Source organism: Periplaneta americana, chromosome 1 (genome assembly GCF_040183065.1).
Source record: "Periplaneta americana isolate PAMFEO1 chromosome 1, P.americana_PAMFEO1_priV1, whole genome shotgun sequence".
Lineage (NCBI taxonomy): Eukaryota > Metazoa > Arthropoda > Insecta > Blattodea > Blattidae > Periplaneta > Periplaneta americana.
In genome coordinates, this window is record NC_091117.1 from 55,365,871 (window position 1) to 55,389,212 (window position 23,342).

A 23,342-nucleotide genomic window follows, 5' to 3' on the forward strand; every position below is an offset into this window, starting at 1 on the left:
TTTGTTGAAATAATTCGTTAACATAGAACAAATTCAGAATTTTTCAATTTGCTCAAGAAATAGACGCGTGAAAGTGAATTCGTAAGGAAAGTAAATGTTTACATCGGGATTAGGAAAGATAATATCGCAAAAGCATTCTGAAATTATCGTGGGAAACAACTTTGTTTCAATAAAGAAACTTTCACGTTATTAACATTATTAAGTGTTGTAATAATTGACATTAACCTCAAAGAATTAAATCAAAGCAGACAGAATTATATTTGAAACTTTGACTCGTCCTTCTATTTCCTTTTATGGAAATTCCACTCCGAAGTCCATAAATATTTTACTTGTTACGTAAGTTACAAGCACAATTAATTGCAATTAAACAATAATGCTTGTCGCAGTTAATAATTCAACACAGAAATGAATAATGGGTTATGTACTGCTCTTGCGTTCTTTGTTCTGTGATACTGATTTATGTACTGTAATGATTTCCGGAATACCACTACTGTTACTCTGGCATTCAACTTCGGTGTGGTGCATACTCTCATAAAAATTGTAAAGAAAATCTTTCAATATTATTCATAATATTTGTGTATGAACAGGAGAAGTAAGTATCTCGAAAGATAACATTCAGTGCCAGTAAGTCACAAAGAAATAACTAATAAGATTTAACAAACACTCACGAGAATCTTTCGTAACTGCGTTGCATCTTAATTGTGTTAGTGACATCTTTATTGCCTGCTGAATAAAAATATCTATTTCTTTGAACTTCTGACTGTAGTTCTCGTATTCTGGTATCGAGACAATGTTAAACTCCTGCGTTTACGTGGCTAGCATAGCAATAATAAATGGTGTTCTGAAGATGATACAGATTTTTTTATTATACATGTTGCACGTATGTCAAATATTTATTTCTTTATCATGATGGAATTAGTTTTCTGCATATATCTTAATTTATTTAACTGTTATTAAAATTAATTAGTTCGATTAATTCAAATGTATCTCTGTGAAACGTACAGCAGAGTCCGTATAGGTCAGTTTCTATCAGATGCATTTCCAATTCACTGTGGGCTAAAGCAAGGAGATGCACTATCACCTTTACTTTTTAACTTTGCTCTAGAGTACGCCATTAAGAAAGTCCAGGATAACAGAGAGGGTTTGGAATTGAACGGGTTGCATCAGCTGCTTGTCTATGCGGATGACGTGAATATGTTAGGTGAAAATACGGGAATTTTACTTGAAGCAAGTAAAGAGATAGGTTTGGAAGTAAATCCCGAAAAGTCAGAGTATATGATTGTCTCGTGACGAGAATATTGTACGAAATGGAAATATAAAAATTGGAAATTTATCCCTTGAAGAGGTGGAAAAATTCAAATACCTGGGAGCAACAGTAACAAATATAAATGACACTCGGGAGAAAACTAAACACATAATAAATATGGGAAATGCCTGTTATTATTCGGTTGAGAAGCTTTTATCATCCGGTCTGCTGTCAAAAAATCTGAAAGTTAGAATTTATAAAACAGTTATATTACCGGTTTTTCTTTATGGTTGTGAAACTTGGACTCTCACTTTGAGAGAGGAACATATGTTAAGGGTGTTTGAGAATAAGGTGCTTAAGAAAATATTTGGGGCTAAGAAGGATGAAGTTACAGGAGAATGGAGGAAGTTACACAACATAGAACGGCACGCATTGTATTCTTCACCTGACATAATTAGGAACATTAAATCCAGACGTTTGAGATGGGCAGGGCATGTAGCGCGTATGGGCGAATCCAGAAATGCATATAGAGTGTTAGTTGGGAGGCCGGATGTAAAAAGACCTTTGGGAAGGCAGAGACGTAGATGGGAAGATAATATTGAAATGGATTTGAGGGAGGTGGGATATGATGGTAGAGACTGGCTTAATCTTGCTCAGGATAGGGAGCAATGGCGGGCTTATGTGAGGGAGGCAATGAACCTCCGGGTTCCTTAAAATCAGTAAGTAAGTTATTAAAATTAATATAAATTAACTAATTTATTTTTCTGCGATGAAAACATAGAAATTGTCTTTATTATCGAAAAGTATGAGAAAATTGATTTTATAAATTGTACAAGATAATTACATTTATGTATTTTTTCAGTAATAAATTAATAACTATTCGTGTGTTGTACACACTATGTACTTTTTCAATTGACGTCATAATGTATCCTTAACATACGCCATTTCTAAAACTCTAAACCAATGTTTACCAGTTCTTGTTCATGAATGTAAATAAGACTTCTCAAGGTACAACTTCAATAGAATTCTCACATGTATTAATAACATTACATCGAAAGCCAACGCACGTGTATAGTTTTAATTGACATTTCTTTTCTATAAATGGTGTTATCGTAGGATGCATTTTATATTTTTCCTAGAACTTGCCGCTTGCTTTCACCCACTCAAATAGAAAGAATGTGTCTGTGTAGAATGCCCACCCACCAGTACACACTCACTAACCGAACCTTACCTTATATCGTCTAAAATTGGCTTAGAGTGCAATAATGTTGCAATTTTAACCTACATAGTTACGTAATTGCGTTAAATAAATCACAGTCATTTCCGTTTATAGGTAATTATTACGATTTATACTGGAATTTAAAATAATTCCTTTCTATTGTGTAAAGAGAAAGAAGGATCTTATATTTCACAAGAAACATTCCAACGACAATGATTCAGCGTTGTAGATGTGGTGAATGGTAGGAAGGCGTTTGAAAACACGTCCATATGTGTCTTTTAAAATTCCTTCTGCATCTACTCGTCTTTCCACACATTTCCACCTAAGGGAAAGTTTGAATCTGAGACCAAAAAAATGACTTTTTTTTTCACTTTTAATTCAATTAAATTTGCAGCTTTTTTTTTAATCATAATTATATTGTTTATTAATGTTATCATTCACGGAGTGGCGTCGTAGCATAAATATCGACGTCGAACTCAGTAATTTATAATTGTGACAAAAGGCAAACACATTTTTGGGTTAAGAAGTCTTCAACATTAGACTTCAACACTTCAGTCATTTTGACTCATTGCCGTCCTTCTAACAGTGAGGGTCACATAAGAACAGTTCCTAAACAGCAAATATTGCCGTCTTGTCAGTGTTGCCACCTGTTACCAGATATCACACGATCCTACGTACTAAATGACTTATTTACTTACCGTACCGTAGAAGAGGGTAAAGTCGATCAAAATTTTGCAATTTTTTTTTATGATATTGAGGTTATGCAATGGAGTGAAGTTCCTCAGAAAATAGCATTTTGTCGTCATATCCTTCACTTATAAAAGGCACGTTACAAGAATTGAATTACAATCTATAAAAAAATGTTTTTTTTTTTTATATTTGACTTGTGATCGAAGTTACCTGCTTAAATAGGGTAAAGTCGATCACCATTGAATTTTTAGTTTAAGATCGATTTTAAAATATTGAAGAGTAAAGTCGATCACTGCTTATGTTTAAAAAAAACAAATTAAGTGTATTACATATATTTTATCGGTTATAAGGGGTGTAAAAAACAATAATACTCTACAATACATGCCTATAGCATTATATAGTGCATCTTTTGTTACTGTGATCATACTATTCGATACAATTAGGCCTATAGGTCTCCACTGTACAAACGTGACTGTGATTGCCAACTTATAAAACATAAAAACACATTTTAATACTTCACATACCAACAAACAAAGATTTAAGAATTCAAAATTAACATTGAAATACCACACTTCAATTGTAATCTAAAATGCAATTCAACAATTCTTAGGTTTATATCAGATGTTATTGAAATCTTTCCCTTCTCATGTCACTTTAGAAACTACGTTGTTCCCATCGTCAGGTACAGAGGGATGTACAAAATATGTTCCTTTGGCAGTGCTTCTCTTACGCAAGAAATTCACCATAATTTCGTCTTCCTCCTTCCCCACTATCCCATCAATATAAACTAAACTATGACACTTGTCTGTTTATAAGTGTTAGTTGGAGGTATTTCGGTGAACAATTTATTCTTCCTTCTGGTCCTATCTGCTTCGAGTAGGTCGATGGCATGATCGACTTAACCCTACAAAGGTAGAAGTTGTCTTAAAATAATAAGTTTCAATACTAACATTTACGAACTGCAAAACTATTATTTCAACATACAATCTCAACGAAAAGTACTTACGTATACTTCCTGTCTCCTTTCACTGCTGACGACTTTGTTTTCCTTTAAGAGAAAAAGTTCAGAATAACAATTTTCACATCAACGGTAATTACATTGCGTTCCCATTGTTGGCATGCGCAGGCTTTTTGTTGTCCCTCTCGCTTACATTTGCAATGTCAGGCAATGAAGTCAGCATAGCAAAATTTTAACAAGTAACTGAGAAAATATATATTTTTCAATAAAAATCGCAAATGATCGATTATACACCCACTGATTGACTTTACCCACTTCTACCTTTATGTTGGAAGGTTATTCTAAATAATTCACTAATTTGTAATATATTTTCGTAGATAAACTATTCCAGAAGGGCTCGATTTGTCAAGTATATTGTCTAGCAATACGAAATTCATTGATTTGACTAAATAATTGACTCACGAGACCTAACCTAAAAATGTATTTTGTTTGACCACATGAAATTATTAGTACTAACTCCGAAAAATTACCTGACTATAGTCTTGAATTATAACCACACCACATAAAATAACTATTATGTATTAATATTAATATTAATTAATTATTAGGATGTTCAAATTTCTCTAGCTTCCAGTAACCGACTCAGAAATCTAGTACAATTTTAATTTCATGGAACTCCAGCACCGACAAATATTATCGATATTTCTCTCAGCTGCCAACATACCAGTTACAAAATCACTACTACTTGTAGTATTTGTCAGTATCGAAATTCGAAACAAAGTTGGCAAAAGAAAATTCAACCTGCATACTATAAAATCACCACAATCCACTAGCATATATAGTAATGGGGGGAAAAATGGTTAGGTTTCACCCTTAGGGTATGAAGTAAGCTGACCTGGACTATAGGTAGGAGACATGTGTTCCTACTAATGTTAAATCCAGACATTTGAGATGGACAGGACATGTAGCATGTATGGGTGAATCCATAAATGCATATAGTGTGTTAGTTGGGAGATCTGAGGGAAAAAGACCTTTGGGGAGGCTGAGACGTAGATGGGAGAATAATATTATAACTTTATAAGGCATCCTGCCTAGGACTCAGATCACTATTACAGTAACTATCACAATTCGGAGCTGTGCCGTCCATCTCTGTTAGACAGATCGTCTCTTGCAAACTACCAGAGCTCAGGAATATCTTCCATCGACATTCCGAGATTGCAGAAAATGAAAGCTATTACTCTTCTAATTACGTTTCTGACTTTGACCCCTGTAAGAAAAGCAGACTATCTGACGCTAGGGCTTCATGGAAGTTAGGGTGAGTGGACAGCTATTATTCTATCTGAAAAATGTTTCCTTATTTCAGATACCTTGCTTCGAGCGGACTACCATGAGTAATTTCATGTAAATAATTGATTAAATGGCGATCTTACTCGTGTTAATTATGCAAGAATGTAGGCTTACAGCAGTTTCGGTGCTACTTAACACCATCCTCAGAGCCTTCTGTGTCTCGGCGTCATCTCAACTTCGCTGCCTGATGTGTGGGTGCGTTCGTGTGATGAAGAGTTGAGTTAAATAGTGTGTTCTGAAATTGATCTGTGTGTTGAGAAATTGATTAGGGTGTGTTTTAGTGTGTCCATATTGTTGAGATGACGCCGAGACACAGAAGGCTCTGAGGACGGTGTCAAGTAGCACCGAAACAGCTGTAAGCCGCACATGCTTACATAATTAACACGCGTAAGATCGCCATTTAATCAATTATTTATATTCAAGTGTTAAAAGTAGTGTACGAAAGATTCAACATGGATTATCAATTTCATATAATTTTAAATCAGGCTTTGGGAATTCCGTGTTTTTTAAGCATACGCACATAGTGACATTTGTAAAAAAAAATATTCTTCGTCTTCTTCATAACAAGGACTCGTTCAGCTCTCGAGAGAAAATGATTTATTATTCTTTAATAGTAATGTAAAATAATTCATTTCTTACAAACAAATATTCGGACACTCACCAACATAATCTGGAGTTCCCAAAATCTCGCGTATCTCTGTTCCTTCCAATATCACTCTCGATATCTCGAAATCGCACAGCTTGACGTCACAATCAGGGAAGTCGGCCATCATCACAAGATTCTGTGGCTGTAACATAGAGCAGGCATTAATACTATAACACGTCTAAAAGTATTCTTATCTGAATTACACAGATAGCCTACGTGTATATAATAATGTATTACTATACTACCGGGATTAAAATAATGTACAGTCTCAGAAAAAAAGTTTTGTCGCACAGATACTTTGTAAGTCCCAAAAAGCAGGCAGTGCGCATTATCAGACATACAACGAAACTAAATTAATTTTGTTACCACAACTAGTCGTTCTCTGATCATGCGCACTGCCTCCTTTCTGGGAGTTACAAAGTATCTGTGCGACGAAACTTTTTTATAAGACTGTACCTAATGGCATCTTGTTACGATGTAAAAATGAATGTCATAAAAGAATATAATTGATAAGAACCTACAAATAACACCAAAATATTCAATTATAGACGGAACTCTGCATTTAATCTAACGTAGAATGTAGGCCTATATAGAGGGTGGAAGAAAACCTATTACATTAATTCACAGAAGCAACAGATCAAGTCAGTGCGAACAAGTTTTGTCAAATAAGTTATTTGATACGTCCATTAGTTTTGAGAATATGCAATGTAACGTGTTGCAACGCTGCAAAGAGTAGCAGTGCTCCTTGAGGTCATTGCTCTGCAGTGGGGGTGAGTGTTACCACAGTCTACTATATACAGTCGCGAAGCTCAATATGTAGTAAAAATGCAAACATGGGTAGTTGCCCACCACTAGGATCGCTACTATCGCCTCATCATCGCAGATCTCTCTCCTAGCAGCCGACAAAATATGTTATACTTTCGTTGTCGTGTTCTTTTGGAAAAATTAACACCTTCCTTCCATTATTGAAATATTAAATGCATAAAGTTAATTTATTATTTTAATGAAGTATATTAATTCCACCATAAACTCGAAGATACCTGCAAGAAATAAGTTAATATAATTTTTGTTTGTGCAAAACGAACTGAAATTTACTATAATAGCTTCACTCATTCAAGATTATAGCGATAATTAACTATGAAACCAATAAATATTAATTTGCATTTCTCTTTACAACAATAATAATGGAAATATGAATTAATGGAGTAACTTACGTGTACCGGTACTTGTAGTGTAGGCTTACGTAGTTAACAAAGTGGGATGAGGTTAAGCAATAATAATCACACCAGAATTGGAAATAAAACGTGATCAATAAATTTTATTGTAACAGACTTTTTCTACGCCTCTAGTAAAGCAACAAATAAAAATAATAACAAAATTAACAGCTATAATTAAAAACATATCCTTTGAAAAAAAAAAAGTAAGCTTAAGCAATAATAATCCCACGAGAATTGAAAATAAAACGTGATCAATAAATTTCATTAAAACAAACTTAATTTTTCTACGTCTTTAGTAAAATAACACATAAAAATAATAACAAAATTAATAGCTACAATTAAAAATATATCCTCTGAAAAAAAGAGTAGACCTAACCTTTATTTCTCTGGAAATTTAGCAGCCTAAGTGACAGAACTTTAACTGGTATCTAATGTCCTTTCGGTTAGACTGAAACATTTCATTGTGAAATTTAAGGATATAATGTATTCTATCACAAAGAACTTCAAATTAACAGTTTTGTTTCTGCACGACATTCTTGTGGAAACAGGAACCTTTCTGAATCTTTCGGAAATCGGAAAAAGGATAACTCTGGCCTCTTTCTCTTATTGTTGCTACAATTTATAGCACTACAAAGTCTCCTCCTTGTCCCATATTATTATTCCAATTATTATATTTTAGCCATTAACATTTTCATTATAACCAATAATGAACATTTCACAAGCATCAATGTGAAATACGCAACGAGCTAGCACTCGATAGAAATGCGACACAGTCCAAAGTCGACCATGGACAGTCTATTGTTTCTAGTTGCTAACCGCTTGGAGCGCTTTATCACGAGATTTGCAAAAAAAAACACCTCAAGCTTCGCGACTGTATATAGTAGACTGTGGTGTTACTCCATCCACTCCGCAAGACTTGCGATAGGAGAATGTAAACAAAAACGTCTTATCATAAACGTTTCGATCAAATTACTGTACATACATAACACACGGTCAGCGCGTCTGGCCGTGAAACCAGGTGGCCCGGGTACGAATCCCGGTCGGGGCAAGTTACCTGGTTGAGGTTTCTTCCGGGGTTTTCCCTCAACCCAATACGAGCAAATGCTGGGTAACTTTCGGTGCTGGACCCCGGACTCATTTCACCGGCATTATCACCTTCATTTCATTCAGACGCTAAATAACCTAGATGTTGATACAGCGTCGTAAAATAATCCAATAAAAATACATAACACTTAACACAATACTGTAAACTTAACTTCGTTTCTAAATTATTTTTTATTTCTTCAAAGACAGTAACTTAAAAATGGAGAGTGAGTTACAGAATGTGTATTCGTAATAATGTTATTCTGAATTTGCATCAAATGTAAAAGAATCTTTAATGGAAATAGTTTTGTTTTGTAAGAATGTACGTTCTTCACTATTTTCTAATTATGTAAAAGCAAAAAAAAAAAAAAAAAAAAAAACAACATATACTTATGAAATTTAAGTAAGTTTTATGACATTGCGAGTAAATTTAGAGTTAAAGAGTTATAGTTTAGCGTAATAAAGAATCTTAAAAACTAAACAATTTGCGTAATGTTGAATACTTTACGTTTTAATCTACAGCAGAGAACAGCTCACCTACCGACACTCACAGAGTTCGTTGATTTCTTACATCTGTATCACGAGTGGAGTGTGTTAGCGACGATGTTGCCGGACTGTTGAAACTTCAAACTTAATTTTCTAATTAACCGTGCATTTAATCACAAAACGCAACATACGTTTTCTATTCATTTATGCGTACTCTGTCGTACCTTTCAATCTGCAAGATTATTTCACTTCCACTCTGTATATCTCATTTCAGCAGCTCTAAATGTACTGATATCTTTCTTCTTCAAAACCCAAATTTCACTTATAAATAGTAGAGTCGGGAGAGCTATTGCTTTATACAGTTTTAATCTGGAATGTTATTGTGCTAGATGTGGTTTTAGTGTTAAGAGTTAAGAGTCCTAATATTTGCAAAACTTATTTTGTGATTTTCTTGTTTGTCATTTTCACCCTCATAAGAGATAGACAGAAGAAGTTATTAACTTGTTCTAAAATATTATTTTCGATTACTATTTTGCTATGTGTTGTATCTGTGTCTCTGATTGTCAAAACTAGGCTTCGCATTCCAGCTACCTATAAGCTGGAATGAGGTTGCCTGTTTCGAAGTATATGTGATGTCATAGCGCAGGTACAGGTACGTTCGTATACAAAATAGTTACGCATCCTCTGCCCTCTTCTGGATGCAGTCATAGCGAGTAGTCTTATCGATCACTGCTCTTACTAGTCGTATTATTTAAATAACTACATCTTGTGGCTGATTGAAGGTTCATTGCAGAGGTAAAATGCCTTAGGTAAGACGCTCAAGCGTGTAATATTGCAGGGCATAGTTGAGGATATTTAAACATAGGTCTATATTTTCACTGTCAATATAGACAACATTACATATAAATTGTGTAAAATAAACGTATAAGTGACAAAAACAGTGCACTGAAAGACACTACAATACCAAAAGGCGCAGAAAGTGTGTTGAAAGGAATCCAAAAGAACCAGTACCATTACAATCTGAAAAGTATGAAGATATTAACTCAACGTTTAGCATGGATTTATGTACCCTACCATGATGTTCACTGCTAACATCCCAATAATTAATAAATTAAATAGTCTACATTTCAAGGAATTTTTAGAAAAGTATCGAAAATTAGTGGTTTTCAGTGATGGGCGACGTATATAATATCCTAATGAAACACGAAAAAATGTTAGACAATAGGAATAGCTTGTACTACATCAAACACCAATAACGTCATGTGCTATTGAAAGAATATCTTGCAATATAAAATCATTCACTGCAAAAATCACGACGACAATCAACATCACGGCTGAAGCATGTGTTTATTAGTATAGCTTCAGAATGTCAGGAGTTGACTGTACTCCACGAACACGCAGCGACGACCTGTTTGTTTATATCCTTATCCATTGCATTACCTGTGTTCGGCGTACTATAGCCTATACCCAATGTGTCTTTAACTTCAGTCTTTAGGTAGCTGGACTCATAACTTTAGTTTTACTTGAAGCAATTTTCATACCATATTCATTTATTATATTATTTAGTGTAAATAAACCTTTCTGTAAATTATCGTCAGAAGTAGCAATCACAACCTGGTGGTCAACAAATAACATGGTGTTAATTTTTATATTGTTTGAAATTTTAATTCCTAGCTTGTATTTTTCATGTCAATGCCTCAATATGTCATCCATATACTGTATGTGTGTGTATATAATGTATAGAATATATTATTTATATATATATATATATATATAAAATAGTAGAAAGTGTTGGTGACAAGGGACATCCTTGTCTTACTCCTTGGTTTGTTGTTTGTTTAATCAACTGTCCGAAGATAGTCTGAACTGGGCTTATTGTTCTTTATTCTAAAAGCTTACTTTTTTAAAAAAGTTAAACAAATTTCAAATCATTCTGACTTTTGAACAACACTGTGAAGTCACGACGTAGCTTAGGCGGTATCGCGTTTGCCTGCTGTTCTAGGACTGCGTTCGGGCGTGGGTTAGATTCCTTTTGGGCTGATTACCTGATTGGATTTTTCCGAGGTTTTCCCCAACTGTAAGGTGAATGTCAGATAATCTATGGCGAATCTTCTGCCTCATCTTGCCAAGTACCATCTCGCTAATGCAATTAAAGGAGCGGAAAAATTTGGAAAAGTAAGAATCCTTTTTTTTTTCTGGAAAAAAAAAAAAGTCAACTCCATCGACGCTAAACAACTTTGTAGTTGATAAAGTGTTGTTAAATAACTAACTAAAAGGTATTGTAGGCACGATATGTACCGTACTGTACAGCTAATAAATTACGGAAGTCTGCAGTTCTTGTTTAACTTCGTAATTCAACAAATTCAAGCGACACGGCGACTCGGATACCATTTCCGGACACCCAAGTATTTCTTTTTGTTAATTTTGATCACGCACCATAACTGAATAATAAATGCATGATACGGTTATTATATCTTGAGGTGATCTGCAATAAATTACGCATCCAAGGTCACCCGGTGTTTCTAGTACGCATAACACACGCGTCACGCATGGAAGTTTCCACGAAACTCATCCGTTCGCCCACATGGGTTGAGTCTCCATGTTTGTGAAGTCCCCAGTCCATGTCGACCTGAGCCACATCCTCTTAAGGATATGTACAGTCACGTGGAAAATTTTGGAACATGAAGATTCATTCATTATTTAGATGTCAAAGCAAGCGCATTATTCTGACCTTGACGTCGTGCGCGAGCATTAAGCCCTAGGTATGCTATGAGGAATAAGCAGCCTGTTGGATTAAGAAAACAGTGGTGCATAAACTTCAATCGGAACGTGAAATTTTATGTCTTTATTTTTATATGGCTTCTTTCTGTTTGCTATTTTCTATATTGTCTGTAAAACAAAAGTACTAACACCTATTTCTTAGCCTAATATTGCAGTTGTGTTTTAAACGTTAATAACATAATAAAGAGTAAAAAAGGAATATTCCGTAAATTCCATAATAACTACAACTATACTGTACTAAGTGAATTAAACATAAAGAAAGTGTTATCCCAAAGAAAGACACTGAATATGACATGATAAGTTGAAATTGATATTGATGGTATCTTTAGCCTTATAAAAGTAATCAAAACAATATTATAGTACAAAGCAAAGTTGTCTAGGTATATGTTTTAACTGTAACTAATATTACATAATAAAACTCTTATCGTATTATGCTTTTAGGTGATATTGGTGCGCAACTTACTGCTATCAGAATATTAAATTATCTTGAAATCTGCTGAAGCTATAGTGCTGACGCTTTACCAACACATCGACACACATCTTTTGTTTGTGATGTAACAGTATTTGCTTTGTTAATTCATTTCCTTACAAACATTTTTCATGCGAATATTTTCAAACATTTTAATACACTATCTTCAGTAATACGTATTTACGATATATTAGATTTACAAAAACATTGTTTTAATACCTGTAAGGCTACTAAACAAACATATCTGAAAATTTCACTTTTCTGTAAAAAAGTTGAGAAAATATTCCTTTTGAATAAAAAAGCAAACTTGTGAAAAATGAGCATTAAAATTAAAACTTACATTCTTATAATGGACTTATACTAATTATATTAATTATAATTCATTGAATTAAATTAGCTCATAAATTAAGTTACTACTTTACCTTATAGATTTATCTAAATTTAAATAAATGTGTAGTGAAGATTATTGCTGGAGAACCTTTTAAGTGTAGTGAAAATATTTGTAATTTAAATTTATGTATTGTATTGATTAAGGCTGGTTGAGTGGAAGAGAAGGCCTTATGGCCTTAACTCTGCCAGCGAAAATAAAACATTATTATTATTATTATTATTATTATTATTATTATTATTATTATTATTATACTTCTCACACAAATCTAAAAATTAACATGGGTACAGTTTTAATAAGTTCTCTTCTTTTTATCCATTGAATCAGTGCTGGGCATCCCTGTATATAGCTCGACCAAGCGGCATATACTACCTCTTTCTTCTGTCTCTTTCCTTTCCGTTGTAAAGCGCTCAGGCTCCCCTGAGCTCTAAAGCGCGCGCTTGCGCGCTGGCACTGAAGAAGGTGAGATTTTTAAAATAATAATCGAGTAGGGGTGTCAAGGTCTGCAGTATGAATAAGTCAGAGATGGGCATTCCCTCTCTCGATGTACCAACCCTACCCCTACCACTAACTCTTAAATGAACACAGGTGCTTGTCCTTCAGTTGCTGGTAAGTAGTTGATTGGTGAAAGCCCTGTTCACATATAACAGATTGATTAGCCCAATGGACTTTCAAGGCAACAACTTCGATTAATTCACTATGTTGACTACAAAAAAATCGCGTTATAACCCTTATGGAATTTCATGGAGTAATAGCTTGAAACTGTACTCCCATCCAGCGATCGTTACCAAAAAACTTAAAATAAATTTTGGAAATATTGAGTTCTTTTCTTGTAGGTCTGAAAAATAAATTTGGTATTCTGAAGGGATATAGGACTGAGTTTTGAAATGTTTACTGTTTTCATCCGATTTATATCTATTTTTATCTGTTTGTTAGATTCAGGAAGAATAAGGTGTTCCTGGTTGGGACAAATTATCTGGTTGAGGTTTTTTCCGGACTTTCTTTCAACCCATTAAGAGTAAAATGCTGGTAACTTTCTGCGCTGGACCCTGGACTCGCTGGCATTACAACCTTCATCTCACACAGACGCTAGGTAATCCTAGCGGTTCGTAAAATATTCAATTTGATTTGATTCCACGGTATGACAAATGTCTCAATTCCGATGGGGAATATGTTGAAAAATAATTCAATTGCTGTATCTGTTCCAATAAATCTTTTCATGAAATTGTGTTTTATTTCCAAAAACGGTCCCAGGGAAACTTACTTTCTGGCGGTCTTCGTAATTGTGTTCGAGTGGCCAAAATTTGTATAAGTACTTCTTTTGACAGTATTAACATTGTGTGGGGGGGACTGAATTTCCCCATGAGAATGTTTGCTTGTGAGATAAATGCATTTAAATGTTTGTGTAAATCAGAATTCAGCCCCTGAAAAAATATGTTTGCATAAATAAACAAAGGAAAACAAATTCAGGATTGTTTCTGATCTCTGATAACAAATTTGAATGACGTCACGTGCGTCAGGAATCACACCGACAGCTGAATTGCGGCGAGAGGTGACAGACCAGTAGTGAGTGATTTCATAATCAGAGTGCACGGTGTATCACAGTAGCAATGCCCAAGAAAATCGAGCCTTTTTGGAAGGGGTACATAATAACTCTTTCCGATGCCAAGTAGTTACGTGAAAATTATAGGAGCCTGCAAAAAACGTGGTTTCGTTATTTCCAAGAAAGGCATCTTATGTGTACCTAATAAGACTGGCAAAGGTCGGATGGGATTAATTCCAGAGTGGAAAAAGCAAGCAAATCCACTCCCCGTCACAAGTCGCCGCACCCCACGCGACGATAAAAATTAATTCCATTCGAGCTTTACCAATCTTATTAAGTACACAGAAGATGCCTTTCTTGGAAATAAAGAAACCTCGTTTATTGCAGGCTTCTTTTATTTTCACTTAACTGTACTTGGCATCGTAAAGGGTTGTTATGTATCCCTCCCAAAAAGGCTTGATCTTCTTGGAAATTTCTGCTGAGAGTCACCGTGTACTTTATGAGATCACTCACTACTGGTCTGTCACCTCGCACCACAGTTCAGCTGTTATGTGACTCCTGACGCACATTTATTTATTTATTTATTTATTTATTTATTTATTTATTTATTTATTTATTTGCTAATAATTGTAACATAAAATATAATATATACTGAAAAACTTTAGCTCGCCCCTGAAAGAGTAGAACTCGTGCTCAGGGGCGGATTCCTTAATTGAAATTAATAATTATACAATACAATTTGTGTTATGTCTACCATGCAATTATAGTATATAAATTTAAATTTACAATTTTTCAATTTTTATAAAATCCATACAACACTTTTTTAATTTAATACTAGAAGTATTAGAATTGACAAGATTAGGATATTTAAATATAAATTTGTTATATATTCTTGGGCCTAAATTACTACTATGATTAAATACTGTAACAGTGTTGCATTTTGGTTCAAACAATCTTAAAGAATTCATAACTTTTGTTTAATAACTATGAGAATACAATTCAAAATTATTTCGATTTTTATGTTTGAATTTTATTAATACAATATAATAAATTTGTCTTACGTTAAGTACATTAAAGTCTAGAAACAAATTTTGAGATGGAAAATCAATAGGTTTATGAAGACATATTTTAATTATTTTCTTCTGTAATAAATAAAGTGGATTAAAATTGGATTTAAATGAGCTACCCCATCCTATAATTCCATACGTAATTACCGATTGAAATAAAGTTAAATATATTGTACGTAATAAACTTATTGACAAGTAATTCCTCAATAAAACAAAATAATATACTATTTTACGTAATTTATTACAAAGGTAATTAATGTGTTGGTTCCATTTTAAAGGATTATCGAAAATTATGCCTAAATACTTAACTTCAGAGGACTCTTTAATAATCGGACATTTACACTGACATGATGTCAGAGATCGTAAACAACCCTGTTATTGATTACTGTATGCATTAAGTTATTCTTAAATTACTTTATATTACAGTAAAGTTTTATTTCATTCTCTTTATTAAACTCCATTTCTGCTTGGTTGATAGGCCTTTCCCCTCTACTCACACACTCTACCATCAGTGAAGGGGAAGATGCTTCTGTCCATTTCACAAACATTCGACTATTTGACTTTCAACACAGTGACAAATTTCATTATTTAACATTTGTACCAATAATCTTTATTTCGGAAGTCTACACTAAGCGTTTGTATTTAATTTTCATTGCTGTTAAAATCAACTGGCACATTAAAAAGCTACTGACAGCAGAAGATAAATGTTTTCTTCACCGCTAGTTGCTACTCCACGGCATACAGAATGGGACAGTCTGCACAGTTTCGTTCCCCTCTAAATGCATACTAGAAGCTAACATTCCTTCATTTAATTATTCGTTGAGAATATTGTATGAACGGCAGTAAAATATTTCCCAAACATGTAGTTGTCAAACATCTGTATGGCTTTATTTTATTATTTACTTAGTACTTTATTTAATATTTTATTTTTTCGTGTGTCCAGCTTGAGGGGTGCAGGTATAAGAGGTAACAGCTACCATCTCTGTCGCTGACGCACTAGGTGCAAGTAGAAGGGGAAAGAAATGCCATCGCATCCTCTCAACTTGTATGAAATGTCGTTTAGTATTAAAATACGAATGTTTAAACAATTTCTTATTTTGAAGCTCCCGAAGCAGGTTTCTGACAACCCAATGTCTTTAAGACAGAGACTGGGACAACAAAAACTTTTAAAGACGGATAAGAATGAATATCTAAGAATAAGACAAGACTATTAACTGACATGGAGTAACAATAGAATCCGTGCTGGTCTGAGGTAATGAGTTTGCATATTCTCGTTTCTCTCTCCAGCAGCAGTTGACGCATAAAACTCCTGCTGACAGGTCGAGCAATTTGTTAACCCCGCTCTGTGTGTAATAACTCCATGAGATGGCAGCTGTCATGTCATTGTTCAGCTGCTTACATCTGGAGCGTAAAACAGCGGGGAGTGAACTGCTGTATCAAATCTCGTTACAAATCATGTTCTTGTTTAATTGTTTAACGACCTTCTTTGTCGAGAGACTAATTAACTCGTGTAGCGCCAAATTATGTTTTTATTTTGGCATAAAAAGCGTTATTAGTCACTTCGATAGAAGTTGTGATGAGCTGAACAAGAAATGGGCTGCGAACCGATTTGTCATTCCAATTAATTTCGCTTTTTCTTTTTTTTTTTTTAAGTTCACTTTTCATTACTTTCAAAGTCTTCGAATCAGTGATAGGAACTCGAGTATCAAATATCAGATTATAATTTCTAATTACGCAGGGCGGAACTCATTAAAGGGGTACATACAGCTCACAGTAGTAAAATAAATTTTGGAAATATTGAGTTTTCTTTTCTTATTATAATATTTAAAAATTAAAATTTGTAGGCATAAAAACTATATTTGGTCTACTGAAGGGATACTAGGACTCAGTTTTGAAAGTTTTACTGCTTTTATCCGATTTATTTCTATTTTTATCTGTTTGTTGGATGCATGAAGAATAAGTATTAGTATTAGTATTTATTTATTTAACCTGGTAGAGATAAGGCCGTCAGGCCTTCTCTGCCCCTCTACTAGGGGATTACAACTATAATATGAACAATAAAATTACAAGTAATATTAAATTTACAATTAAAATTACAATAAAAATTAAAGTACGACAAGATTACCTGATTAATGAAAGCTAGACATTTTATCATAGACGTTAAGAACAAAGAATATTTTTTGTATTTACTGAATTACAAATTAAACCTACAATAACAAAAATCTATAGTGATGAAATTACCGGATATTGAAATATTTTGTGATAGATTAAGAGAACTATTTACAAGAAACATGTCTGAACGAGTCTCAATTACTGACCAAGTGCCTAGTAAGTTTGAGTTTGAATTCAATTTTATTTCGACAGTCCCTGATGCTAGCAGGTAACGAATTCCAGAGTCTTGGCAGGGCTATTGTGAAAGAGGATGAGTATGAGGAGGTGCGATGGGATGGTATTGTTAGTATTGTTTCATGGCAAGAGCGTGTGTTCAGATTGTGGTGGGGAGAAAGGTAAGTGAAGCGAGACGACAGGTACGAAGGAATAGAAGAGTTCAAGATTTCGAAGAGAAGGAGAAGTGAATGTAAATTTCTTTTCTTATCTAGTTTAAGCCAACCTATTGTTTCCAGGGAATAATATGACCATATTTACGAACATTGCTTACATAAGGTGTTCCTGGTTGGGACAAGTTATCTGGTTGAGGTTTTTCCGGACTTTCCCTCAATCCATTAAAGAGCAAATGCTAGGTAACTTTCGGTGCTGGACCCTGGACTCGCTGGCATTATCACCTTCATGTCATTCAGACGCTAGATAACCTTAGCAGTTAATAAAGCGTCATAAAAATAATAAAAAATGAAAAAGATGCGTAATATTTTAAGCTAAATCGGACTGCTAATTTCGAAGTTAATTTTATTACAATCGTTCAAATTAGTGATATTTCAAAATGTTCCAGGCGCATTATATTTAAATATAGCAAGTTTCCATACGAACCATGATTTATGGGCAATATTTTAACCTTGAGAATTTCCTGATAAGAGAAATTTAGGCACATTAATTTTTTTAACCTTTGACTTGCTCTGGGTTGTCATCAAATTATCTATCCTTTGAGGCTTGAAAGTAATGTAATTTTCCCTAAGATAATAAACAATATATTAAAAGCTAAATTAGTACAAAAATCTACAAGAATAAAAATATATAATACACTAGCATTACCGTCCCTTTTATACGGAAGCGAGATTTGGACATTAAAGAAAAAAGACATGAACAGAATCAAAGCAACGGAAATGAAATTTTTCAGGAGGACAGCAGTATAAACTCTTTTAGACCGAAAAAGGACTGAAGAAATTTTAGAACAATTAGAAGTAGAGTCAGCAGAAGAAAAAATCAACAGATACAAATTCAATTGGTTAGATCATGTAAGAAGAATGGAAAATTCAAGAATCTAAAAAAATTATGATGCAGTATAAACCTAGAGGACATCGTCGACCAGGAAGATCTTTTAGAAGACTGCTAGATGGGGCCGAAACAGGTCTACAGAGACCTAATTCGTGAAGGATGATGATGATGATTTTTTTAAAAATTAAGCACTTATTCATATATAATAATAATAATAATAATAATAATAATATATGAATAAGTGCTTATTATTATTATTATTATTATTATTATTATTATTATTATTATTATTATGCAGTATTACTGATAAGTAAGGTATTTAAATTGCTAACAATATAGTTACAGAATGGATGTAACCGAAGTGAAACTGGTAATAGATCCTGAGGAGAGATTTGAAAAATCTAAGTAAGTTTTTTCTCTAACATTCATCGTTTTAGAGGAAATTGTTATATTTCTATCAAGCATTTGGCAATATCACGGCTACTGCAATAACTCTAACAAGCGCGGCCTGCACTCTTTACCTTCCCCTCCCCCTCTCTGTCAGTCGTTGACGCGCGACAGTGCGCTGCGTTGCAAAGACTTATTTTTAACGATTTTCGCAATTATTCAATTTAAATTCACGGTTAAACGGTTCAATTTGCAAAAAAACATTCAAGACATTAACTGTTTAGATTTTTTTACCTATCTGGTTGTATAGCAATCAGCCATTTCTCTCGGGCCATTACCGCAATAGGGCGCTGCAAACATTGGGCAAAGACTATTGAACAGGGTATCTTTGTCGTACAGCTCTCCCTATTCCATTTCCACCTCATATTTCTTATTCTATCCTGACTTTGACTCGTTGTTTCATATAAACATTAATAAATAGCTTCCTCAGTTTCCACACCAATTTTCGTCAGGAGCCCCATAAGACTATTTCAAACCACTCTGTCAAAAACGTTTACCATTGCTAACGTGACACATTTAATTGACCACCATGATCTTGACCTCCTGGAATATGAAATTCATGGCTAAATATTAATTTTATAGTGAAACAGTTAAATTAGACAAATATTTGAGTTACTGTTTTTTCATTGTACACTTTAACACAACCGGGATTTACAAGTTAAAATGCAATAGCTGCCCAGATTTTTACATAGGACAGACTGGAAAATCATTCCAAATAAGATACAATGAACACATTAAAGCAATAACTAAACCATAATATATCGTACCAAATTACGCAGAACGTATTGCTGACAAGAATCACGACTACAATACAATGGAAATATTACACATCACACCAAAAAGTTCACAGTTAAACATTATAACAATACGAAATATACAAGCACACAGTAACATATCCACAGCACATGCTTAATACACAATTACAATTCAATAAACATACATTATTCGATATCATAATACACGACACACAAACAACCATTCCCACCATAAGAACAACACACTCCGCCCCCACCAATGACGAAAGCACGGCCGGAAATCAAAACCAGCTGGAGTAGAAATAGTTCGAAAGACACTGAATATGACCACCCTAGTGTTGAAATGGGGCCCGTCTGTCAGAAGGTACATTACCGTTTTTAAAAATTATAAAACTTTTAACGTTTAACTATAGAAAGTTTTATAGTAAATATATGAGGTTATAACATTTTATTACCGAGCGAGATGGCTCAGAAGGTATCGTTAGAGCCTAGATCATGTATACCCAGATTGCTCGGCCTTATGGCTTTGACGGTAACAACTTTTGTCAGGTTTACTATGCTGCCATCTAGCTGTTACATAAGGAGTTTTAATTGCATTAGCGAATGTATTGCCATCTCGTGTTCATTTACGGCGGACGGGTGGCGATCCTGGCGGTTGTTCTCTTCAAAGTGCTACCGATTTTAACATAAGAATGAGCAATCTGTTATATATGTGATCTGGGGTTAGAGACTCGCGTTCGGGAGGTCCCAGTTTCAATCTTGTATCTTCTTGTCTCTGCTCATACTAAATTATTTCTTTTATGGATATATTTTAAATTATGGTTGGAAAAGGGACTATAAACAGTAATATCGTCTCTCAACTTGATAAAGGAGATGAAGTATGAGAAATTGGTACAACGTATCTTGATAAAGTAGGTGTTACCTTCCCGACGTGAAATTCATGACACTTCATCAGTTAGATAGTGATTATTTCTCGGCGTATAAGGTAGTACCGGTATGTAGCGTTATTCTGATTTCTCTGCAAGCGATCTGCCACGGCACTCAAACGCAATTAGAAAACACTAAGAAGTATCAGCAGTGCTATTTGTTCTCCGCTGAAGTCCCGACAGCCTGAGTGGGTATTGTTCTCCAATACGACGGACGCAGGCACTCCCTTCAAATCGCGGTGTTGATGATTGGGCCCCCAGACAAATGAGTTCTTTCTTTCCTTGTTGTGGCGCAGGTTCGCAAAATATTAGTTTGAGATGCTGCGAAGTTGACGGCGGGAGATGAATCGCCTGGCCGCCCGGTGCAGTGGGTTGAGAACCGAGGCAACTCCCAACTTAACGTCTCACAAACCGGACGCCTTTCCCCTGTTTCTAAATTGTTGCCATGGGCACAGCACAGCATGAATGGAGCTTCCGGCTTGCTTCAGTACATACGAGCATTTTCACTCGTGGCTCAAGCATATTCTCGTGTCCTTAATATACAGAGTGTTTCAGGAATACTTTGACAAACCTTGGGGATGTGTTTCTCACACCAAAACAAGAAAAAAAAAAGTTTATTATAAACGTATGCCCGAAAATCCTTGTTTTTTAGTTATTAATGAAAGAACATAATGAAACATCTGTTAGATATTGTCAGCTTGGTAGCAAGTGTTACAACTTTAATCAATTCAAAAACTCATAACAAATGTTCAAAATGTTCTCCTCTTGCTTCCACACACACATGCATTCGTCGAAGTTTACCAGACATAAAGGCCAGGATTATAATGTTCATACGTCAAAATGTCCGTGGAATAATGTCCACGTTGAAAATGTCTATGTTAAATCGTCCAGAATCAAAATGTCCATAGTAGTATAATGTTCACTTCACTCTGATGTCCATAGCTCTATAATGTATACTATATCCATTGTTCATGGTAGTTATAGTACAAAAGGTACAAAGAAAATGGAGAAATTCTCATATACTTTAAAAACGTATTGGTTACCATCTTAAAAGTGGGGCTCCAGTTTCTGATGTTTAATAAATTATTTGTACGAGTTGTGGAATAAAATTTATTGTGTTTTATTCAAACAGAATTTTCCTTTCAGTTTGGGCATTTTGACCTTACGGACATTTTATCATACGGGTTTTCTGTCATATGGACATTAAGTACATGGACATTTTTATCGTATGGACATTTTGACAATATGGACATTTTAACAATATGGACATTTTAACAATATGGACATTTTGACAATATGTCCAATTTGACAATATGGACATTTTGACCTTATGGACGTTTTATCATATGGACGTTCTGTAGTATGGACTATATATGGTGGAAGCTTCGTCGAATCATAGACTGTCGCACCCTTTCAAATACTCCCACACGGTGTCGAACGGTTTCGCAGGCTTCCATGACACGTTGAAGAAGTGTCTCTGAATTAGGAATGCCTGCTGCATAAACCAATTGTTTTAGATGGCTTCACAGATCAAAATCCACGCAAAGTTTCAATGTTAGCCTTTAAAAACTGAGGTGCGAATTAAATTCGATGGCGAATTAAAATCGAATAAATACGGTAATTTCTTGGAGCTGAATTTCGTTTAGAAAAGTCCACCCTAGCACGAAAGGAGTGGTAGGTTGTTCAGGTTAGGCGAGATCTTGCAAATTAGTTTTCGCGCCAATGAACTCCTTTATACGAAATAGAAATTACCAAAGAGCGAAAAGTCTCTTTCACTGATATAATCTGATCTTTCAGTTCAGTAGCACTGAGTGTCAGCACCAGTTCTTTGTACATACATTCCACCTAAATGGAATATTTAGTAAAATTAAAATACTAAGGGCCTTATTCTTAGACATTCTTAGCGCGGGCTTCTGGTGGATGATCAGTGAACTAGCGTTTTTCGTATTCATAAACCAGTGTTAGCGATATGATATGATATGAATTCTGTACAAGTAACCAGTCGATAGCCGGGGCTAGTTTAGCACGCTCGTAGCGCCGGCTAGAGACATGTCTATGAATAGCACCCTTAATGTTTAATTTTATATTAACGCCTAAAAATCCTAAATTGGATTTTATAAAGTCTTAAATCTCTCTTTTCTTGGCACCTATAAATCCGTTCCCTACTCATAAGTAATGTCGGTTTTGGAGCAAAATCTTATTTGGATGGTGTTGTCACAAGAAATTAATCTAATCTTCAAAGTAAAAGCCATTAGATTCTATTGACTTGAGTTACCTTTCAGTGAGGTTTGTTATCCCGCGAAGGTACCAGTTTCTTGATTTTGATGCGAAGAATTCGACGACTTCCAAGTTTTGGAAATATCTTCCACGCAGTAAGTCGGCCATGAATTGAAACAGATGATAATCTGAATACGCAAGATCAGGGCTGTATGTCGGATATGGTAGCAGTTTGATTCCTCCCAGTTCCTGTACTTTTTCCATAGCTGTTCAAACGACTGAATTTTTTTCGTGAACATTTAGTTCTCAAACGTGTTTATAGTAGCCACATCTCGAAGTGAAGGTGGTCAAACCGTTTGAAATTTTCAGCTGGAAGCTTTCTTTTGTATGTAAAACAGAGTATAATGAGAAGATTGAACTGTTGCATTGGGATTTACGTCTGCCCAAACTCGCTGGATATCGGAATT

At 34.6% G+C, this 23,342-nt stretch overlaps 1 protein-coding gene across 1 annotated transcript in view; it reads right to left on the bottom strand.

The window, feature by feature from the left end:
• LOC138696117 (uncharacterized) overlaps positions 1-23,342 on the bottom strand; it is a 361,146-nt gene that overhangs the window by 16,535 nt on the left and 321,269 nt on the right. The window contains exon 5 of the mRNA XM_069820675.1: positions 6,122-6,248. Within this exon, the coding sequence (XP_069676776.1) occupies positions 6,122-6,248 (127 nt within the window). The remainder of the gene's footprint in view (positions 1-6,121; positions 6,249-23,342) is intronic.